Here is a 24,548-nt window from a genome sequence, read left to right as displayed (position 1 = left end):
AGATAAATTTACATGTACCTCTATTGCAATATATGAAAAATTAAATTTATTTCATATTAGACGTCTGTCACGAAAGTACCATTGCATAAACAGTAACACATATAATTATAACAAATACAAGAACTATGCAATTACAACCAGCAAAACAATTTTGAACATGTAATGCATCATCCTACGAGCGTCTTGGTCTGTCTTAATATCCACCAATTCGCGTAATTCTCCGTGTTGGTTGAACGTGGACACAAGCCATTGTATTCTTCTAATCCGTTCACCCTCTCCAATTTCTCCCTCTAACCAACTGTACAACGTCCGATTAAGACGTTCAAACATATTTGTGTTCCAAAGTCGAATCTGTACCGGAGCCGCAACGGCAGAAAATATTACATCAGCACTTTGTTTTTGAATGTATGCAGACATTGTTGAAACAGGGAAAATTGAAATTGATGGTGGTTGAATTGTATTAGGAGATGAGTTTGAGTGAAAAATATTGCATCCAATGCGTGGTATTTATAGAGACGGACAAAACATGTGGGCGCTTGAGGGATTGACGCCCACATGACCATCACATGCAGCCAGATGAATTAGCGCCCACACAACCAAATGCACCTAGGCGCCACTAGCATTGACGCCTCCTCATGAGGCCCAATGCAGGCGCCACTAGTATTGGCGCCTCCTCATGAGGAGCGCAATGCATGCGCCAATGCTAGTGGCGCCTCCTCGTGAGGAGCGCAATGCATGCGCCAATGCTATTGACGCCTCCTCTTTATGCATTGGGGGTGCCCCAGTTCATCTGACGCATCCTCTACCAAACCTGGTTATTTTGATAATTTTTTTAAATAATTAGTTATTTTGAAAAAAAAAAAAAATAATTATTATTTTGAAAAAAAATTCCAAACTTTTACCTACTTCCTCTTCAAGAACACCCATATTAATCCTATTTGAATCTGCTCAAACTTCAACAAAATTCAAGAAACCGATATCCTGAATTTCACAAAACTCCCAATATCTTTATATCTGAGTACAATTATCGTACTATGTAATCAAGCTTCATGTTAATCCTATTCATAGAGGATATGAACTCTACTATTTTCATTAACTTGTGCCATAAGACAATGATTCAATTAGTAAAAAATATGAGCATACAAAAGTATATAGACAATCATGAATATGGTATCTATCGGTTATATATAACTGTCAACTGAATATGGTTTCAGAGTTATAGATATATCCAAAACCAACAATGCTTAAAACCAACAGTACAACAGTAACAATTGACCCCAAACTCCATATAATATAACTATACTTAATCCGATTCAAAGCCATAATTCAGAAAGAAAGGAAATAGCATAACAATAACCAATTTCTTTTTCTACATATCATTACAATGACATTCAAGATTAGCCCATGGTTCAAAAAGTTACAGAATAATTAAACCTATAATTTAAAGCCTAGTGTCGAGGGTGAGGCACAAATTGGTATTATTCTCCAGCTCAGCCAAGTGATTATGCATGAAAAGGATACCACATTTTCTCTGGGAGAAGCAATTTAAGCATTCTAAGAGAAACTTGAGAAATACTCATCAATCTGCATAAAAATGCTCAGTAGACATCAAAGAGTAAAGGTAATCAGAAGAACTGTTACCCATGGTTTTAAACTGCTTTCCACAAGAACGGCGACAGTAATTGTGACTACAAGTCTACAACCTATGCTTTTCAAGATCTCAACAACCACATCAAATCCAGCTATATCTGACTACAATATTCTACATATCAAATATCATAACATAACCACCACAACTGTAATTAAAAACCTTACTTATATGATAACAAGATGTGCATAAAGTAAACCAGGGTGTTACAATTTGATTACATTACATGTTTTAACTGAACCAAAATAAAAAACATAACGAACAGGCTTTTCCTTTCTGTTTTACAGGTAAACCGAATGCTAAATTAAGCCGATAAATAAGAGACTCGTCTGTCATCATTCATTAACTATGAAAATATGGAATACACAAAAATGCTCATCACCAATTCACCACCACTATCACTAATTACTACCACAATAACTAATAACTAACATGTGCTTGTGATCAAAACCATAAACACATCCAACCAAGCCAACAACATATAAACAATTTCATCAATTACACCATATCTTGATAAAAACAAAAAATTGCCATTTAGATCTATGAAACACTGGCACATATATAGACACGACACACAGGACTAGTTGAATAATGCGGTAATGCGGAATACCAAACACACACCTTCAATCTGAAGTGTCAATGCTACATAGTCATGATCAATCATCATCATCATGATCACTCTCATCACTGAAATACCCAGCTTTCTTCCCTTTCTTCTTCGTCTTGTTGTTGTCCAAACCCTCATCATCATTTCTGTTTCTCCCCAGCAACCTTTCACCCGCTTCATCATCCACAACAGAAGCCCAATTATCGTCAAACTGCTCCGCAGCAATCTGACCACCCTCCTCCTCCTCCTCATCACCTTCCTCCTCCCCATCCCTATCCCTCAGCCCACTAAATCCCCGTCGCGGCTTCTTAGGCTGAGGCCGCGGCCTCGGCCCCAACTGATTCTTAGGACACTCATACGACAAATGACCATGCCCCCCACACTCATAACACAAAGCAGTCTCAGTATTGTACACGCGCTTCCGAATAAACTCCGGAGCACGTCCATTATCAGCAGCAATAGAAGCAGTTAGAGTCCTTCCATTGAGAATCTTCTTATTCATCTCCGCCACGGCGCGTTGGGCGTCATTACGAGAAACGAATTGGACAAACGCGACACCGCGGCTTAGGCGCGTGTGACGGTCTTTGAGAACGGTTACACGCGCGATGCGGCCGAAAGTAGAGAAGAGCGTATGGAGATCGGAGTTTGTTAGGGAGTAATCTAGATTAGAAACGTATAGCGTCGATTTTGATGGTGCTAAGGGTTCACCTGTTCCTCCTATTGATGATCCTTTGTTGTTCGGTTTTGATTGGGGTTGATTACTGGATGTGGTGCCGGTGGTGGTGTTGGGGGTTGAGGACGAAGCGCAGTAGCGGTAGTAGAAAACGTCGTCGTCTTCATCGCTGTCGCTGTGTTTTCGTTTGTGTTTCTTCTTGCTTGACATTTTTTTCGGTTCAGGTTTTTTGTTTCCGGCAACGGCGTTCGGTTTCCGGCGACGGAATTAGTTCTCCGATGCTTCTTTAATCTATAGAGGAAATCTGAGAGTGGAGAGATTCTATAATGCGTTTGAGAAACCCTAGAGAAGTGAAGCGAAACTCCAAGCGGATCTGGACATGGATCCGGATATTTTGGATTGGTTTTATATATGGTTTTATCCATTCTTATTTTTTTATAAGCAGTACTATCCATATGTAAATGGACAACTTGCTCACCGCCAGAGTACTTGTAAAGATAGCATAAAACTAAAAATTATTATGTTTTAATATTTTTTTATTTAATTGGTCAGCCACCCATCTGCATATATAAATTTTAATAATTTTTTGTTAGTATGATGCTAGATTTTTTAAGACAAAAATTTCTAGTTCGTTAGATATACAATTTTATTATATTATTTTAGATTATATTTTAATATCTTAAGATAAATAGAGTTATTGAAATTTAGCAAAAATAGAATAGAGTGAAATAGAAATTTTATTACTTTATTATTTGAATAATTAGCGATAAAAACAAAGTAAGTTTTTGATTCTGCTCATATAAAAGAGAAACAATACTGATGGAAAGTGATGAAAATTTTCATTCTGCTCATATTAAAGGGAACAATACTCGTAGAAAGTGATCAATACTAGTAGAAAGTGATGTAATTTTTTATTCCTCATATCTAAGGGAAACAATGCTAATGAAAAGTGATGAAATGAAATAAAATAGAATAATAAAATTTTATTATACTGGATCTGATTTTAATTAACTCAAACAATGTAATCTTATTCTATTTCATCTCATATCACTTCATATCATCTCATTGCATCAATTTAAGCAAAACCTTAGTCTAATAACTTCAGTTTCACAACATTTAAAAACTCTTATGTAGAATTTGTCCAGAATTGAAGAGGACTCATCTCTTACTAGAAACTCAACAATTAATTTGTTTTCAAAAGTAATGCTTTATTTATACGCTTAGATTATGTTTGGACATCTTAAAATGAAGATATAAGAATAAAAATGAACATAGTGAATCAACAAAATTAGAAGTACATACGATTAAAATGCATCAAAATCGATGACATCTTTTTAAATTTATTGAACTTTTCGCATTAGACTTTTTTCTATTGTATTATTTTTCAACATCATTTAATTTCTAGAACTCATGCATCCTATCCAAAAAAGCAAAGTTCTCACTCAGATGTTTCTTCCTTAAGACGTTCTCTCCATTCTACGAATGTTGGTGGTAGAGGACACCCTCGTTTCAAATAAGCTTGTATAAAATGCATCTTAGTAGCAATCTGTCTAATCAAGACAACCCGGCCATTTAAATTATTTGGAGGGCAACTTAGCAGAGGGAAAACGATTTACGAAAAACTATGTCTTGTAAACTAAACTAAAACTCAGTCATATACATTTGATATAAGATGACTCATTTCAGAAAAATTCATCCACTTTATTGTCGTTGTGGGGACACCAATTTTACTAAGAATCAAAGGATTTTGAATAGCTTGTATTTGTGCATTAGTCATATAGAGTCGCATGTAATTGTCGCACCTCAAAAAAAGATGATAATGCGATCCCTCGCGATAGGACGCGGAAAAAAAAATGTTGTTCGAAACAGAGTCGCCACCGAACTTTATTTATTCCAATGAAGGAATAGGAAAATATCGAGAAAACCTTTAGAAATAAGAATAATGGTCGTCGCAACCATATTCGGGTTCGGGAGTCGATTACGCAAGGGGAAGGTATTAGCACCCCTCACGTCCGTTGTACTCAACGGGAACCTTTTAGTCTGATTTTGCTATTTGACTGTTAATTGACTGTTTATCTGCTTGCTTCGAGTAATTAGAATTGATGATAGATGTGGATGAAGACCTCAGGATGGGGGAAATGGGAGGTTTTTTATTAGTGTGCTCGCGAAGATACAGCAATCTCCTGCCTACGTATCCTTATGGTGCAATAAGGAAATCAGAGCATTCGTAGTTCGGGCTACTACGAATATTGGTTGTGTTTTGTTTTGATGAACGACTGTGTAGGTCGGCGTTCTAACGGCTAAACACTGGCTTGTCTACTCTCGGTGGAGGCTCTAGCACTGGTTTGTTGTGCGCATTAGAAAGGATTGACAGTGTTCTTTTTGAAAGGGTTTTGGTCACGCGGGGGTGACGAGTTGAATTGACGTGTTTGGATTTGATTGGTTTCGATCGCTCGAGGGCGAGAAGTTAGGTTTGATTTGTTGATGATTTGAGGAACGACGAAAGATTGAGCAATATGGTGTACACCAATCGTTCAATTCTTTCGAGGAATAATAAGGCGTGCGCCTTCTATTCCCTTTTCGTTCGAATTGTTTTGAAAGTTTGTTTGTGGATGTTGAATACGCACGGTAGTGAGGCGTACGCCTCCTACTTGCTTATTCAAAGAATAACGAGGCGTACGCCACCTATTCCCTTATCCAAGTTTATTTAACGTGTTTTAGTCGGAAGTCGATAATTTGTGCAATATGGCGTACGCCAATTATCCAAATAATCGAGAGACGGTGAGGCGTACGCCTCCCATCTTTTATCACCCGAGGTTTAAATTGTAAAAAGATATGTTTAGATATTGTATTCGATTTATGAAGATAGCTTGAATTTTGGGTTGGTAGGTTTGGATTTGTCGATGATTTGAGCAAGGTGGCGTACGCCAATTATTCAAATAATCAAGGAGTGGTGAGGCGTACGCCTCCCATTCTCTATTGAAGTTGTATAGTTTATTTTGTAAAATTGGGTTTGATATAAGAGGTGATTTGAGTTTATTCGATTGTGTTTTAAGTTTGATGACAAAAACTCGAGCAATGTGGCGTACGCCAATTATTCGAATAATCGAAAGATAGTGAGGCGTACGCCTCCTATCCTCTTTATTATCATAAATTTAGAATTAAATGTTTTAGAATTTGTAGTTGATTTGGAAAATGATTTGAATATGATGGTTGAAGTTTAGAAATAATTTGAATTTAGAACCTATGTTTGATTTGAAAAATTGATTTGAAATTGTATGATTATTAGGGTTTTAATTGAATGACGAAAATCCGAGCAATATGGCGTACGCCAATTATTCGAATAATCGAGAGATAATGAAGCGGATGCTCACTATTCTCCTTTTCATTCAAAGATTAATTATTAAAAATAAAACTTTTAGAATTTATAATTAATTGGTGGAGTGATTTTAATTTTATGGAGTTTTAGGGTTTTAAATGAATGACGAAAATCCGAGCAATATGGCGTACGCCAATTGTTCGAATAGTCGAGAGATAGTGAAGCGGAGGCTTACTATTCTCCTTTTCATTCAAAATTAAATTAAATAATTTTTAAGAGAATACTATTTAAATACGGTGAATTTGAATTTATTTAGAATTAATATACTTTTGGGAAAGACTATTTGGTATTGGACCAACGTCAAACTTATTTATTAGAAAATAAAGTAAATTATTTGTTGACGTTAACCATTAATCCACCATTTAACTAATTATAATATTATAACAAGATAAAAAGAAGAGTTGAAAATAGTAATCGAAACCGAACTAATAAATATTTCTAATATTAGTGTTATCTTAATTTTAATTAAAACAATCAAGAATAGCTCATAAACCAAGTAGACCAAATTGGAATGTTTGGGAAATAAATAAAAAGTTAGGCCCTAAACATTGGATCAAAGAAGGCCCAAGGGACTTAAAGTAGTGTTATTTTCGGGATGGGCCACAAGGCCCAAAATCCTCTCCTACTCAGCCAAGTGGTACCGCCGAGAAGAGAAAAGGTTGGCCTCGGTTTACCTACCGCCACGCGCATCATTGTTCATTGATAACATCATAAAGATTTTGGGAACATAATCTGACAGCACCCAAGTATCTATCATCAATAACATTAATTTACTCTTAATAATATTTTAAAAGAAGAAACAATCACCCCTTAAAGCAAAGAAATAAATCAAAATAATTTTGTCTCTCTCTCTTAAAACGACTCTTCATTCTTTCTGGAAAATATCCTCTCCCTATTAAATCGTGTGCATGGTCCCAATCCAAAACTGCAGAGAGAGAAAAAAATTTGAAAGGAAACCGATGAACACCCTTCGGTGTTCATCCTCAAACAAACCAGGACTCGAACATGAAGTTCAAAACTTCCAACGTGACAAACGACCACAATCCCCTCAAACCTCCAAATCCTCGACGGGATCTAGAAAACAGTAGCGAATCGGAACCTCAAAGGAAAACCTAATCTTAGCTTCTAACCCGTTTTCTATATCACAATCAACAGCAGAAATTAACGAGTCAAAATACAAGGTCAAAGCACTTTAAAGCAAAATAAAAGGGAAAGATTCCGCCGGAGCATCGTAGCCCCGACGAAGACCTGACGGCCATGATTACCTTCGGTGAGTATGTATGACGTTGTCCCTCTTCTTTTGCTTGTTGTTTCAAGTTTCTTCCTTTTCTTTCTATCCTTCTGTATCCACTCCTTGTTTTCTGTCTGATTCTGACTTTCTCCTCTAATTGATTGTCATTTCCTTTTGCACGCGATTGAAGGGGTCAAGCTCTTCAAACCCTGATTTTCAGTGTGAAAATCAGAGTTGAAATACAGAGTTTTAGCGGAGCTTTTCGGTGTAAGGTTCGTTTGGGATTTCAGCAGAGTGACGGTATTTTTCTTCTCTCCTTTTTCAATCGATTAGCTTTCCTTTTTATAGAGTGAAATGAGCTCCCCAAAATCGTGTGTGGATCCTTGGCAGATGGTGCAAAAAGGAATCATTCCGTTAGCATCAAATCTTTCTTTAGATTTTGGTGGGGACCAATGTAAATGTGGTAGGAAACGGATTTGATTGTGGTCCCAAAAAATCTCCAAATGCGTGGCCGTCTTCACTGAATCTCCCATCTAGTTTTTACTGCGGTGAAACCTTCAACAATTGAGGTAAGGAAATTGGTATTTACTGGCATATATTTTAACCTTAATTGATGACTTCTCAACTTCGATTCACAACACTTCTTCCGTTTTTGCTGATGTGAGGACTTAATACATTTAGGTATGAATTGCTGCTCAAGTATTTTCGAATCCTGTGAATCTTTGCCTTTGGTTTATCATAACAATTGTGTGCTTACAAGTCTTATGACCATTAAATTGATGCCATGTTTGATACTTGGTTTGGTATTTGGTAGGTGATCTGAATGATATTCAGGATGCTTGATGATACTTGTATGGATGTTAACCTTGTTGATGGCTGAGCTTGGATTGCTAGTCTGCTGTGTTTTACATGGTGGTAGTCATGATTGCTCCTGTGATTCTATTACCATGAGGTTAGTCATATGCTGAAAACCTGTTAACTTGGAATGTGATGTTGTTAGCTATTGTGTTAGAAGTTTGAATGAAATTTTGCTATGGTAATGATTATTTTTGTTTTGGATACTTTGCTTGTGCGTGAGCTGATTTGTGGGTTGCTATGCTTGGTGATGCAGTAGTGGTTTGTGCAGTTTTTAGATCGTATATTTGATCAAGGTTAGATGGTTTGGTAACAGGTTTCTTCTTGTCATGGTTCAGCATCTGTCATGGTTCTCTGATAATAGGTTCTATTGTAACAGGTTTTTTTTTGAAGCATACCCTGGCACTGTTTTGGTTTGGAGCATTATGGCGTTTAAACCAATCCCGTCTTTAATTGATGATTCATAATGCAATGGTCCTGCCGCTATAGCTAAACCTTATGTCCCAAAAAGGTGAATCTTTAAATGTATCCTCATTTCCAAGTGTAGGCTAAGAGATACTCTCAACTGTGTTTAGCATGTTAGTTTTCTCGATTGTTTAACATCTCTGCTACCGACCAAATCACTATCCAGTTATTAACATCAACATTCTGGAACTAAATCATCTGTCTTGGAGTTGTTAACCATCCTGCCATTGAAGGACAATCATGTTGCCAAGGTCAGCAACATGGCCTGCTGTGGGAGGAATACTCTGAACTTGCGTCTGTAGCCGTTTTTTGTTTTTTGGGTGTGACGGCTTGTTTTTGCTGTTTTGCCGTTTGATCATAATCTCTTTGGGAAAATCCTTACTCATTGTTTCTTTGAATCCTGCAGGTTTCACTCATGATACCAAGTTTACTGCTTCTGGAAGTTTTTTGGTGAAGAGAGTGCACGGAGTTGTCGTGGTCAACTGTCATGATGTTTTAAGCTTATATACTTTTTTATTGTAATGTCCTCAAGTCTTTAGATCATAGGCCATGGCTGTGTGTAAATCATGAGGTCTACCAATATAACTGTAAACTATGCCCCTTACAAAATTTATTCTCAGAAGGATCGTGCCCATATGGAAAAAGAATGGTTTTGTACATCTAAATTTGTATTTTTTGATCAAAAGTAACATTATTATGAAGTCCATAGAAAACTGTTTCATTTTCTTTCTTATAGGAATTAAAAGACATTGAATCTAAATCCTCAGGAAATTTTCTCAAGTCAGGACCAGGAAATGCAAATCCTAGGCCATCCGTTAAATAGCTCTTTAGACGTGGCCCGAGATGAGTAGAAAAAAATGCTCATTTAATAAGAATGCTCGCCATGAGACGTGATGGACCATAATAATGCACCAATCTTGTAGGTCGGCCAAAAGGACTTGTTGATATGAATCAATTTGTACTTATGAACCAAATGATGCTTTTTATAATCTTGAATTAATGAGACGTGAGCCTTCGAGGCAACCTATGCATGGAGTAGATGATGTCATTGACTACAATGACATGTACCATGCTCAATGAATGAATAACAATAATATGCATCTTAATCCAGTGATCCACTTAATAAACAAAAGCTTCTTTGTGATTATTCTAATCAGTTGATTATAGTGGATTAAATCTGTGTGTATAAGGTGAAATCACTTTGGAGGGTGGACTATAGTAGCTTTGAGTTTCAAGCGAACGATAATAAAATACTTGTGTTTTTATCTCTTTGTTATTAACTTTTAAGTGGTGTTCTTGAGTTGGTAAAAAACTTTTGTTTTATAAAACTCAATTCAAACCCCCTTTCTTATGTTTTTCACACCTTCGGGGTTTGTTTTAATTCTGACGGGGCTACCACTAGCAGATTGCTTACTAAGTGTGGGGGTGTTTTTCGTGACAGTCAAGAAAGATAACTTTGTGGCTTTCATAAGACTATTGGTGATTGCAATAGTCTTGCTACAGAATTCTGGGGTGTCCTTATGGGTTTGGAGCTTGCTTGGAAGAGAGATTTCAAGAACCTTATTGTTCAAGATGGCAAAAAGACAGTAGCAGATGCTCTCCAAGGGTCGCCTTTGAAGTCTAAACAAGGTTCGACTTTGGCTAGGCATATTCTTCTTCTCCTTCAGCATTTTAAAGAAGTGCATTCATTCACATTTTTAGAAAAACTATTAAGTGTGCTGATTTTTTAACCAAACTAGATTTGTCCAGTTTTGATGGTTGTATCTGATTCGATGATAATTTTTTTAGTAACGGTTCAAATGTCTATGAGACATGCTGCCTAATGTCTCCTCATTTTAGACCTTTGATCCTCCCATTTTACTAATAAATAAATATATATTTGATTAAACAAACTTAAAAAATTATTATTTTTATTATATGAGTTAAATAGTTTAAGTTTCAAATTCTGAAACGTCCCAAAAAAAAACTATTTACTTACATTCTGAATTTAAAAGAATATACATTTCAAATTCTGAGTTGTCACCAAAAAAAATTCTATCAATGAAAGCCCTAATCGTCACCAAAAATATATATTATATTTTATATTTCAAAGAATTTAAATTTCAAATTCTGAATTTATTACCATCAATTACATCTAAAATTATTAGATTACTTTTCACAATATAAATTCATAATTTAAAAAACAAATACTTTTAAAATTACTGACTTAAATTTATTTATTTATCTTCTATTTTGCTAAAATTATATTTTTTTACTCTCCAATTTTTAAAACTAATATTTTGGTTCGCTATTGAACAACGCTGCATTATTTTTAGTTTTCAAAACTTTACTTTCATTAGAGAGGTACTTCATTTCAAAATTATTTTACCAAACAAAATTTATCTCAAAATAAACATCATTTTACTTTTTCAATATCAATTTCTTTCAGAATGCCATTAAATAATTAAAACTTCTTTCAAGTCATTATTCTCCTATACATTTATGACAATTTATAAAAACCTTAAACTATTCTTATTTTAGGATGGAATGAGTAAGCAATCAATAGACATTTATGAACTAATAAAATATATCATTGTTTTTATAATTAATTTTATTTTTTATTTTATTTGTATTAAAATATTACAAATATATTAAAACAAACTTTTAGAATTTTTTTTCAAAATAACCATTATTTTCAAAAATAATTCCAAAATAACCAATTATTCAAAAATATTACCAAAATAATCAGGTTTGATAGAGGATGCGGCAGATGAATTGACGTACCCCCAATGCATGAAGAGGAGGCGCCAATAGCATTGACGCATGCATTAGACTCCTCGTGAGGAGGCGCCAATGCTAGTGGCGCCTACATTGGGCCTCATGAGGAGGCGCCAATGTTAGTGGCGCCTATGTATGTTTGATTGGTGTATGCGCCAATTCATCTGGCGCATACACCCCCTGCTATTTTTTTTTAATTATTAATATTTAATTTTTATTATTTAATAAAAAAGAAATAGTAATGAAAAAAAATTCATTGATGATGTAATAATTGGTTACATTGGACTGACAATAAACTAATGACCCGTCCGATTATAACGTCCCCCTGTTCCACATCCCGGTGCGTTAGTTTATCTCCTAGGTCTTCCACGATTTTCTTGAGGTGTTTGGGGTCTTTGTGTGCTGACCTGATCGAGCGATGGTTGGTTGGAAGGTCCAACGGAAGTTCCAGCGGTATTTGATAGATGTGTCATCATTTGCTCCCAATATCCGGAGGGGCTCTGGCCAACGGCGCTTCCGTAATGGAGTTCGGTGCCCATGTCATCGTAGTTAGGGCGTTGTGGTTGAGTGAATTGGGGACGATATAGTTGCCCAAATTGGGTCATTGAGTCGTTTTGGAAACAAAGCAATGGTTTCTGGGGCGACTATAGTTAAACAATGGTTGGGTGTTATTGATGGGGGGCTACGATGAAGTGACCCATATGAATCATCTGGGCTATAGACAGTTGTGGTTGCGGGGTTTGATTCTTGGTTTTGTGTTTGAGTGAGAGGTATGAATGGATTGCGACGTTGGATGGTTGGTTGTTGGGTGGTTGGCATGAACGGGTTGCGATGTTGGGTGTTTGGTTGTTGTGTGTATGTGGTTGGTTGATGTTGTATGGTTGGTTGTTGGGTTTGGGTGGGTTCACATTGGTGTTGGGTGGTGAATTGTTGTGGGGCATACGATGACGAAGCATGTTGGCGTGGATCCATCAAATACCGCGGCTCAGATACAAATTGTTGAGTTGTTACCGATCTAAACCATGCCATATATTTTGTTGAGTCGGTCTTGCACCATGGATATCTGGTTCGTTCAAGATGTGTTGTCTTTGATTCCTCTATGGACGACACATGTCTTTTGCAAAGTCTCTCCAATCAGAATAATCCCATTGTGCATCAACCCTTTTTTGATGTCAATTCCCCAAACACGTGGGAGATTCTGGAATCTGTTGTAGCATTCAGAACTGCAGTTTGACCCGGTCACTCTGGTGCATTTCCACCATAGTGAATCGGATAACCGGTGTCTTCGTTGTCCAAACTGCAGCATCGTCATGGTTCACATCATGATCCAGACCCAGATATGGCCTCCAGACAAACTGTAAAACAATACGAAACGATTAGATGGAAAATAATTTGAGAAGTATTTTTAAATTAAAATATAGTTGGGTAGGATTATTACATCGTCATGTCCAATGTGGTCCAATAGATTTCGATAGACTACAATAGCGTGTTTCAGACACCTGTTGTAGTTCATTCCCCTTACTGACCACCTAAGATAAAAAGAAGTGAAAAATATTATTTACTATTAATTATAATATAAAATATAATTAACTAAATGGTGAATGGTAAAGTGTTAGACTTACTTGGTTGCAAACGGGAACACGAATGGGCGCTCATTTATCGGGGCGAGCGACGACATTCTTGACCAACCCCAAGCTTGAAGCAAATACGCACATGAAAAAAATATAGGTATTCTTTTTTGTAGTTCTATACATTGCACTATATAGATGGGCCAATACAGCTGAACCCTAACTATAAGTGTTTACCTTATTAATGTTGCGTAATAAAGGTAAATACATTATATTTACAAAATTACCTGTACTTTCTGGAAACAAAAAATTATCAAATAAAATCATAATATAACACCAAGCTTTTATTATTTTCTCATACTCGGTTGAATCGTCGGGAATTACTATACTGGCATAATATTGTTTAAGGTATTTTAAACTTATACCTTGCCCCCTTGCTTGACCGGACGTGTCTCCCTCAGTTTCGTCGTCTAGCAAATGGGCACCCAATAATTCATTGCAGATATTGTTGTCTTGGTTAACTCGATCATTCACTGCCTTTCCATCTATACGGAGACCCAACAACATGTACACGTCCTCAAGTGTGACGGTACACTCACCAATCGGAAGGTGAAATGTGTGGGTCTCGGGTCTCCACCTCTCCAACAAAGTTAGAATGAACTTGTAGTCCACCGAGTACGAAACAATGTTGAGTAGATTTCCAAATCCACATCCTCTAATATATGGTTCTATTAAAGGATCGTGGGGTACATATTCATGTACACGACATCTAAACCGCTTCGGATCCTAATAATAAAAAAGTAAGAAAATGCAATTAGAAGAAGAAATACATAATCAACAAGCACAACTCTATAAGAAGTAAGAAAAACATAGATAACAAAGGTATAAGACTAAAAATAGAAAAAGTAAAAAGAGAGAGATGACATACAAATGCCGATATATTCTCGAGCGTGCCTCTATGTTCATCGCCCATAGTCAACAAAGACATGATTTGATTTTGCAAAGCTTGAGTGTGGTAGAGGAAACAAGTGTGGTAGAAGAATATAATTGAGTATTGATGAAGATGATTTGATATTGTTGATATGAGAGGCTATTTATAGATGAATGAGTGAGTAGGTTTGCAACCTAAGATGAATGTGATTGGTTGCATGGAATGGCAAGAGAAGACAAGGGAATGACAAACTTCAGAAAGCATGTGAGAGATAGCATGTGAGGAATCTCTTCTAGGCGCATGTGAAGAATCAACATGTAAGGGAAGATGCGCCATTCCTCTTGGCGCCTACATGTGATTCTTCACATGCAAGGAAGAGGCTCCCTTCCTCTTGGCGCCTTAGTGTAGGGCAATGGGAAGGGGCGCCCTTCCTAGTGGCGCATAAGACCAATTTTTGTGAAGAGGCACCCATCCTTTTGGCGCCCCAGTTACTTTATGGCGCCTAGGGAATGGGCGCCTAGGTGGGAATCTCAGGGCTCAGGCGCATGTGTGTTCTTGTCACTCTTTTCTCTGCATGGTTGATTCTTTCTACTACATGCATGGTCAAGTTTGTACAAACAATGACCAAGTTATCAATGCAACGACCAAGTTAGCAATGAAACATTATTTATGTTGTGTGGATGAACAACTTAGCAATGCATTCAATTCCCTTAAAGATATCTACATATTTAATATTTCAACAAAATGTCTTCCACACAACATTACATGATCAGTGCCCATGTCGAAGGTGAAATATTTGATCATCAGTTGTTCGGTTTTTGTTTTCGAAACACAGAGGTAACTCGGTTTACAATAAATCGACGATCAATTTTTCACATCTGAAACAAAGAATAGAAAAGAAATTGCAATGCAGTAATGTGGGCCAAATCATCTATAAAAATCCGGTTTGGTTTGTAGAAAACCAGGTTAAATTTTATCAGAAGAAGATTCGAGATGATGATGATATTCAGCATATGTTTGTCAGTCACGAACAATCTGGTTACAACGATATAGAGTTGTATATATTACCACATCAACAACAGGTGTCTCTGTACATTGATCAGTCACAAGTGTTTTGTGAGACTGATGACGAACAAGCTGAGGTGAATGTTCTAGATGACAAAGAAGAAGAATCTGAGATCATGGTTGATTCGATGGTGAACGCTGAAGAGGAAGAGGAGCCAATACCAACAAGTTATGTATACTGCCCACCCCAACAGATGACAAGGTTAAATTTGGGTTCAGATGAACCTTTAGCAGATGTATGGTACAATCCTTACGTGCAGATGCAAGGATCTTTGAAACAAGGAGACACATTTCGCACAAAAGAGGAATGTGTAAGAGCCATTAAGAAATTCCACATGCAACTATCAGCTGATTTCAGAGTTGACAGAACTGACGCATCGAGGTATAAAGTTTATTGTCCGAATGAGCACTGCCTTTTTATGTTGTCAGCTTCGTACCGGAAGAGGACTCGAGTCTTGGGAGATTTGATCATGGGTCCAGATCACACATGCATGTTGACAAAACCAATCCAGGATCATCGTAAAAGTGTTTGGCAATTGGGAGGAGTCTTACAAACAACTTCCAAAATACTTGTTGGCTCTAAAACAATATGCTCCCGGAACAATTGTCAAGCTGGAAACAAATTGTCCGCCTATACACCAGATGGTACGTGTGCTGTTGGAAATAAAATATTTCACCGTCTATTCTGGGTGTATCAACCAGGTATCATAGGTTTTTCTTTCTGTAAACCAATTATACAAACTGATGGTACATGGTTGTACGGAAAATACAAAGGAACGTTACTGATGGTAGTGGCACAAGATGGGAACATCAATATTTTTTCAATCGTCTTTGCCCTAGTTGAAGGGGAGACTGCTGAGGGATGAAGTTTTTTCCTAAGAAATCTCTGATTGCACGTTGCACCTCAGCCTAACTTATGTTTGATCTCCGACAGACACCCTTCAATCATCAGTGCATATAATAACATTGACAACGGCTGGCAAAATCCTCCTTCGACGCATGTGTTATGTAATAGACATATTGCTCAGAATTTCATGCGGGAAATCAAAGATAAGACGTTGCGGAAGAAGGTTGTCAATGCAGGTTACGCATTATCAGAACCTTCTTTCAAACACTACCGCAAGGAAATAAGATTGTCAAACGAAGATGCGGTACGGTGGATCCATGGTATTCCTTTGGAGAAGTGGACTAGGGCATACGACAACGGTCAACGTTGGGGCCACATGACAACAAATCTTGTGGAATCAATGAACTCTGTCTTCAAAGGCATCCGTAACCTACCAATAATCGCTTTGGTGCATGCTACATATTTCAGGCTAAGGGCGTTGTTTGAAACCAGACGCTTAAAATGGAGTTCAGTGTTGCAATCTGGACAGTTGTTCAGTGATGCTTCGATGAAATTCATCAGACATGAAGCTGCCAAAGCAAACACACATGTGGTTACGGTCTTTGACCGAAGTAAAGGTTGGTTTAGTGTTGTCGAGTCCATGGATCACAATGAGGGCATGCCGATGGGACAGTACAGAGTCGAACTAGATAGAGGTTAGTGCGACTGCAGAAAGTTCCAAGCCTTTCGTACCCCCGCTCCCATGTCCTTGCGGCATGCTCAAAGGTTCGAAGGGATCCATCATACTTGTTATCTGAAGTTTACAAAATCGTCAGTCTTTCAAATGTTTATAAAATTAGTTTTTTCGTAGTGGCAAAAGAGGATTATTGGCCAGAATATCAAGGGGACATCGTCTGGCACAACGAAGTTATGCGAAGGAAGAAAAAGGGTCGCCCAAACAGCATCCGAATTCGAACCGAAATGGATACGGCGAACAAAATGGTTAGACTATGTAGTTCATGCCGTCAACTAGGTCACAATCGTAATAACTGTCCTAGTGTTAGAATGAGCACAACCAGATAAATTTACATGTACCTCTATTGCAATATATGAAAAATTAAATTTATTTCATATTAGACGTCTGTCACGAAAGTACCATTGCATAAACAGTAACACATATAATTATAACAAATACAAGAACTATGCAATTACAACCAGCAAAACAATTTTGAACATGTAATGCATCATCCTACGAGCGTCTTGGTCTGTCTTAATATCCACCAATTCGCGTAATTCTCCGTGTTGGTTGAACGTGGACACAAGCCATTGTATTCTTCTAATCCGTTCACCCTCTCCAATTTCTCCCTCTAACCAACTGTACAACGTCCGATTAAGACGTTCAAACATATTTGTGTTCCAAAGTCGAATCTGTACCGGAGCCGCAACGGCAGAAAATATTACATCAGCACTTTGTTTTTGAATGTATGCAGACATTGTTGAAACAGAAATATTGCATCCAATGCGTGGTATTTATAGAGACGGACAAAACATGTGGGCGCTTGAGGGATTGACGCCCACATGACCATCACATGCAGCCAGATGAATTAGCGCCCACACAACCAAATGCACCTAGGCGCCACTAGCATTGACGCCTCCTCATGAGGCCCAATGCAGGCGCCACTAGTATTGGCGCCTCCTCATGAGGAGCGCAATGCATGCGCCAATGCTAGTGGCGCCTCCTCGTGAGGAGCGCAATGCATGCGCCAATGCTATTGACGCCTCCTCTTTATGCATTGGGGGTGCCCCAGTTCATCTGACGCATCCTCTACCAAACCTGTTATTTTGATAATTTTTTTAAATAATTAGTTATTTGAAAAAAAAAAAAAATAATTATTATTTTGAAAAAAAATTCCAAACTTTTACCTACTTCCTCTTCAAGAACACCCATATTAATCCTATTTGAATCTGCTCAAACTTCAACAAAATTCAAGAAACCGATATCCTGAATTTCACAAAACTCCCAATATCTTTATATCTGAGTACAATTATCGTACTATGTAATCAAGCTTCATGTTAATCCTATTCATAGAGGATATGAACTCTACTATTTTCATTAACTTGTGCCATAAGACAATGATTCAATTAGTAAAAAATATGAGCATACAAAAGTATATAGACAATCATGAATATGGTATCTATCGGTTATATATAACTGTCAACTGAATATGGTTTCAGAGTTATAGATATATCCAAAACCAACAATGCTTAAAACCAACAGTACAACAGTAACAATTGACCCCAAACTCCATATAATATAACTATACTTAATCCGATTCAAAGCCATAATTCAGAAAGAAAGGCAGGAACACATACAATAGCATCACCAACCCATCAGGAACACTGCGACCGAAAAGAGAAAGGAAAAAGCAAGAAAGGAAAAAAATAGCATAACAATAACCAATTTCTTTTTCTACATATCATTACAATGACATTCAAGATTAGCCCATTCTTCAAAAAGTTACAGAATAATTAAACCTATAATTTAAAGCCTAGTGTCGAGGGTGAGGCACAAATTGGTATTATTCTCCAGCTCAGCCAAGTGATTATGCATGAAAAGGATACCACATTTTCTCTGGGAGAAGCAATTTAAGCATTCTAAGAGAAACTTGAGAAATACTCATCAATCTGCATAAAAAATGCTCAGTAGACATCAAAGAGTAAAGGTAATCAGAAGAACTGTTACCCATGGTTTTAAACTGCTTTCCACAAGAACGGCGACAGTAATTGTGACTACAAGTCTACAACCTATGCTTTTCAAGATCTCAACAACCACATCAAATCCAGCTATATCTGACTACAATATTCTACATATCAAATATCATAACATAACCACCACAACTGTAATTAAAAACCTTACTTATATGATAACAAGATGTGCATAAAGTAAACCAGGGTGTTACAATTTGATTACATTACATGTTTTAACTGAACCAAAATAAAAAACGAACGAAGCTTTTCCTTTCTGTTTTACAGGTAAACCGAATGCTAAATTAAGCCGATAAATAAGAGACTCGTCTGTCATCATTCATTAACTATGAAAATATGGAATACACAAAAATGCTCATCACCAATTCACCACCACTATCACTAATTACTACCACAATAACTAATAACTAACATGTGCTTGTGATCAAAACCATAAACACATCCAACCAAGCCAACAACATATAAACAATTTCATCAATTACACCATATCTTGATAAAACAAAAAATTGCCATTTAGATCTATGAAACACTGGCACATATATAGACACGACACACAGGACTAGTTGAATAATGCGGGTAAGTGGTAGGTGGTTTAAGTAAGGGTTTTTTACGGTTATTTTAATGCGGAATACCAAACACACACCTTCAATCTGAAGTGTCAATGCTACATAGTCATGATCAATCATCATCATCATGATCACTCTCATCACTGAAATACCCAGCTTTCTTCCCTTTCTTCTTCGTCTTGTTGTTGTCCAAACCCTCATCATCATTTTGTTTCTCCCCAGCAACCTTTCACCCGCTTCATCATCCACAACAGAAGCCCAATTATCGTCAAACTGCTCCGCAGCAATCTGACCACCCTCCTCCTCCTCCTCATCACCTTCCTCCTCCCCATCCCTATCCCTCAGCCCACTAAATCCCCGTCGCGGCTTCTTAGGCTGAGGCCGCGGCCTCGGCCCCAACTGATTCTTAGGACACTCATACGACAAATGACCATGCCCCCACACTCATAACACAAAGCAGTCTCAGTATTGTACACGCGCTTCCGAATAAACTCCGGAGCACGTCCATTATCAGCAGCAATAGAAGCAGTTAGAGTCCTTCCATTGAGAATCTTCTTATTCATCTCCGCCACGGCGCGTTGGGCGTCATTACGAGAAACGAATTGGACAAACGCGACACCGCGGCTTAGGCGCGTGTGACGGTCTTTGAGAACGGTTACACGCGCGATGCGGCCGAAAGTAGAGAAGAGCGTATGGAGATCGGAGTTTGTTAGGGAGTAATCTAGATTAGAAACGTATAGCGTCGATTTTGATGGTGCTAAGGGTTCACCTGTTCCTCCTATTGATGATCCTTTGTTGTTCGGTTTTGATTGGGGTTGATTACTGGATGTGGTGCCGGTGGTGGTGTTGGGGTTGAGGACGAAGCGCAGTAGCGGTAGTAGAAAACGTCGTCGTCTTCATCGCTGTCGCTGTGTTTCGTTTGTGTTTCTTCTTGCTTGACATTTTTTTCGGTTCAGGTTTTTTTGTTTCCGGCAACGGCGTTCGGTTTCCGGCGACGGAATTAGTTCTCCGATGCTTCTTTAATCTATAGAGAAATCTGAGAGTGGAGAGATTCTATAATGCGTTTGAGAAACCCTAGAGAAGTGAAGCGAAACTCCAAGCGGATCTGGACATGGATCCGGATATTTTGGATTGGTTTTATATATGGTTTTATCCATTCTTATTTTTTATAAGCAGTACTATCCATATGTAAATGGACAACTTGCTCACGCGCCAGAGTACTTGTAAAGATAGCATAAAACTAAAAATTTATGTTTTAATATTTTTTTGTTTAATTGGTCAGCCACCCATCTGCATATATAAATTTTAATAATTTTTTGTTAGTATGATGCTAGATTTTTTAAGACAAAAATTCTAGTTCGTTAGATATACAATTTTATTATATTATTTTAGATTATATTTTAATATCTTAAGATAAATAGAGTTATTGAAATTTAGCAAAAATAGAATAGAGTGAAATAGAAATTTTATTACTTTATTATTTGAATAATTAGCGATAAAAACAAAGTAAGTTTTTGATTCTGCTCATATAAAAGAGAAACAATACTGATGGAAGTGATGAAATTTTTTCTGCATTCTGCTCATATTAAAGGAACAATACTCGTAGAAGTGATCAATACTAGTAAAGTGATGTAATTTTTTATTCCTCATATCTAAGGGAAACAATGCTAATGAAAAGTGATGAAATGAAATAAAATAGAATAATAAAATTTTATTATACTGGATCTGATTTTAATTAACTCAAACAATGTAATCTTATTCTATTTCATCTCATATCACTTCATATCATCTCATTGCATCAATTTAAGCAAAACCTTAGTCTAATAACTTCAGTTTCACAACATTTAAAAACTCTTATGTAGAATTTGTCCAGAATTGAAGAGGACTCATCTCTTACTAGAAACTCAACAATTAATTTGTTTTCAAAAGTAATGCTTTATTTATACGCTTAGATTATGTTTGGACATCTTAAAATGAAGATATAAGAATAAAAATGACATAGTGAATCAACAAAATTAGAAGTACATACGATTAAAATGCATCAAATCGATGACATCTTTTTAAATTTATTGAACTTTCGCATTAGACTTTTTTCTATTGTATTATTTTTCAACATCATTTAATTTCTAGAACTCATGCATCCTATCCAAAAAAGCAAAGTTCTCACTCAGATGTTCTTCCTTAAGACGTTCTCTCCATTCTACGAATGTTGGTGGTAGAGGACACCCTCGTTTCAAATAAGCTTGTATAAACATGCATCTTAGTAGCAATCTGTCTAATCAAGACAACCCGCCATTTAAATTATTTGGAGGGCAACTTAGCAGAGGGAAAACGATTTACGAAAAACTATGTCTTGTAAACTAAACTAAAACTCAGTCATATACATTTGATATAAGATGACTCATTTCAAAAATCATCCCACTTTATTGTCGTTGTGGGGACACCAATTTACTTTTCTAAGAATCAAAGGATTTTGAATAGCTTGTATTTGCATTAGTCATATAGAGTCGCATAATTGTCGCACACCTCAAAAAAAGATGATAATGCGATCCCTCGCGATAGGACGCGGAAAAAAAATGTTGTTCGAAACAGAGTCGCCACCGAACTTATTTATTCCATGAGGAATAGGAAAATATCGAGAAAACCTTTAGAAATAAGAATATGGTCGTCGCAACCATATTCGGGTTCGGGAGTCGATTACGCAAGGGGAAGGTATTAGCACCCCTCACGTCCGTTGTACTCAACGGGAACCTTTTAGTCTGATTTTGCTATTTGACTGTTAATTGACTGTTTATCTGCTTGCTTCGAGTAATTAGAATTGATGATAGATGTGTGAGAACCTCAGGATGGGGGAAATGGGAGGTTTTTTATTAGTGTGCTCGCGAAGATACAATCTCCAATCTCTGCCTACGTATCCTTATGGTGCAATAAGAAATCAGAGCATTCGTAGTTCGGGCTACTACGAATATTGGTTGTGTTTTGTTTTGATGAACGACTGTGTAGGTCGGCGTTCTAACGGCTAACACTGGCTTGTCTACTCTCGGTGGGAGGCTCTAGCACTGGTTTGTTGTGCGCATTAGAAAGGATTGACAGTGTTCTTTTTGAAAGGGTTTTGGTCACGCGGGGGTGACGAGTTGAATTGACGTGTTGGATTTGATTGGTTTCGATCGCTCGAGGGCGAGAAGTTAGGTTTGATTTGTTGATGATTTGAGGAACGACGACGAAAGATTGAGCAATATGGTGTACACCAATCGTTCATTCTTTCGAGGAAATAAGGCGTGCGCCTTCTATTCCCTTTTTCGTTCGAATTGTTTTGAAAGTTTGTTTGTGGATGTTGATATCACAGCGGTAGTGAGGCGTACGCCTCCTACTTGCTTATTCAAAGAATAACGAGGCGTACGCCACCTATTCCCTTATCCAAGTTTATTTAACGTGTTTTAGTCGGAAGTCGATAATTTGTGCAATATGGCGTACGCAATTCCAAAATCGAGAGACGGTGAGGCGTACGCCTCCCATCCCATCTTTTATCACCCGAGGTTTAAATTGTAAAAAGATATTTTAGATATTGTATTCGATTTATGAAGATAGCTTGAATTTTGGGTTGGTAGGTTTGGATTTGTCGATGATTTGAGCAAGGTGGCGTACGCCAATTATTCAAATAATCAAGGAGTGGTGAGGCGTACCTCCCATTCTCTATGAAGTTGTATGTTAGTTATTTTGTAAAATTGGGTTTGATATAAGAGGTGATTTGAGTTTATTCGATTGTGTTTTAAGTTTGATGACAAAAACTCGAGCAATGTGGCGTACGCCAATTATTCGAATAATCGAAAGATAGTGAGGCGTACGCCTCCTATCCTCTTTATTATCATAAATTTAGAATTAAATGTTTTAGAATTTGTAGTTTGATTTGGAAAATGATTTGAATATGATGTTGAAGTTTAGAAATAATTTGAATTTAGAACCTATGTTTGATTTGAAAAATTGATTTGAAATTGTATGATTATTAGGGTTTTTAATTGAATGACGAAATCCGAGCAATATGGCGTACCACCAATATATTCGAATAATCGAGAGATAATGAAGCGGATGCTCACTATTCTCCTTTTCATTCAAAGATTAATATTAAAAAAAACTTTTAGAATTTATAATTAATTGGTGGAGTGATTTTAATTTTATGGAGGTTTTAGGGTTTAAATGATGACGAAAATCCGAGCAATATGGCGTACGCCAATTGTTCAGAATAGTCGCGAGATAGTGAAGCGGGAGGGTCTACTATTCTCCTTTTCATTCAAAATTAAATAATATTTTAATAGAGAATACTACTTAAATACGGTGAATTTGAATTTATTTAGAATTAATATACTTTGGGAAAGACTATTTGGTATTGGACCAACGTCAAACTTATTTATTCGAAAATAAAGTAAATTATTTGTTGACGTTAACCATTAATCCACCATTTAACTAATTATAATATTATACCAAGATAAAAAGAAGAGTTGAAAATAGTAATCAAACCGAACTAATAAATATTTCTAATATTAGTGTTATCTTAATTTTAATTAAAACAATCAAGAATAGCTCATAAACCAAGTAGACCAAATTGGAATGTTTGGGAAATAAATAAAGTTAGGCCCTAAACATTGGATCAAAGAAGGCCCAAGGGACTTAAAGTATGTTATTTTCGGGATGGGCCACAAGGCCCAAAATCCTCTCCTACTCAGCCAAGTGGTACCGCCAGAGAAGAGAAAAGTTGGCCTCGGTTTACCTACCGCCACGCGCATCATTGTTCATTGATAACATCATAAAGATTTTGGGACACTAATCTGACAGCACCCAAGTATCTATCATCATAACATTAATTTACTTCTTAATAATATTTAAAAGAAAAACAATCACCCTTAAAGCAAAGAAATAAATCAAAATAATTTTGTGTCTCTCTCTCTTAAAACGACTCTTCTTCTTCTATTCTTTCGGAAAATATCCTCTCCCTATTAAATCGTGTGCATGGTCCCAATCCAAAACTGCAGAGAGAGAAAAAATTTTTGAAAGGAAACCGATGAACACCTTCGGTGTTCATCCTCAAACAAACCCAGACTCGAACATGAACTTCAAAACTTCCAACGTGACAAACGACCACAATCCCTCTCAAACCTCCAAATCCTCGACGGACATACAGAAACAGAGCGAATCGGAACCTCAAAGGAAACCTAA

At 36.9% G+C, this 24,548-nt stretch overlaps 1 protein-coding gene and 1 pseudogene across 1 annotated transcript; both read right to left on the bottom strand.

The window, feature by feature from the left end:
• Positions 1-2,289: 2,289 nt before the first annotated feature.
• On the bottom strand, positions 2,290-20,364 carry LOC127135562 (U11/U12 small nuclear ribonucleoprotein 31 kDa protein). The gene is made up of 2 exons (XM_051062228.1): positions 20,294-20,364; positions 2,290-3,152 (listed from the first exon to the last, which is right to left on the bottom strand). Exon 2 carries the CDS (start codon positions 3,136-3,138, stop codon positions 2,305-2,307), a length of 834 nt encoding a protein of 277 aa, XP_050918185.1. The 5' UTR covers positions 3,139-3,152; positions 20,294-20,364; the 3' UTR covers positions 2,290-2,304.
• Positions 19,450-20,494, bottom strand: LOC127137562 (U11/U12 small nuclear ribonucleoprotein 31 kDa protein-like; annotated as a pseudogene).
• Between the last annotated feature and the right edge of the window lie 4,054 nt (positions 20,495-24,548).

The sequence above is a fragment of the Lathyrus oleraceus genome, chromosome 4 (genome assembly GCF_024323335.1).
Source record: "Lathyrus oleraceus cultivar Zhongwan6 chromosome 4, CAAS_Psat_ZW6_1.0, whole genome shotgun sequence".
Lineage (NCBI taxonomy): Eukaryota > Viridiplantae > Streptophyta > Magnoliopsida > Fabales > Fabaceae > Lathyrus > Lathyrus oleraceus.
Note: the sequence above shows the minus strand (reverse complement) of the source record. Positions and strands in the feature narration are given on the sequence as shown.

Bases quoted from the DNA above. Each gene is read 5' to 3' on its own strand.
- LOC127135562 (XM_051062228.1), bottom strand. From the start codon at position 3,138: ATGTCAAGCAAGAAGAAACACAAACGAAAACACAGCGACAGCGATGAA.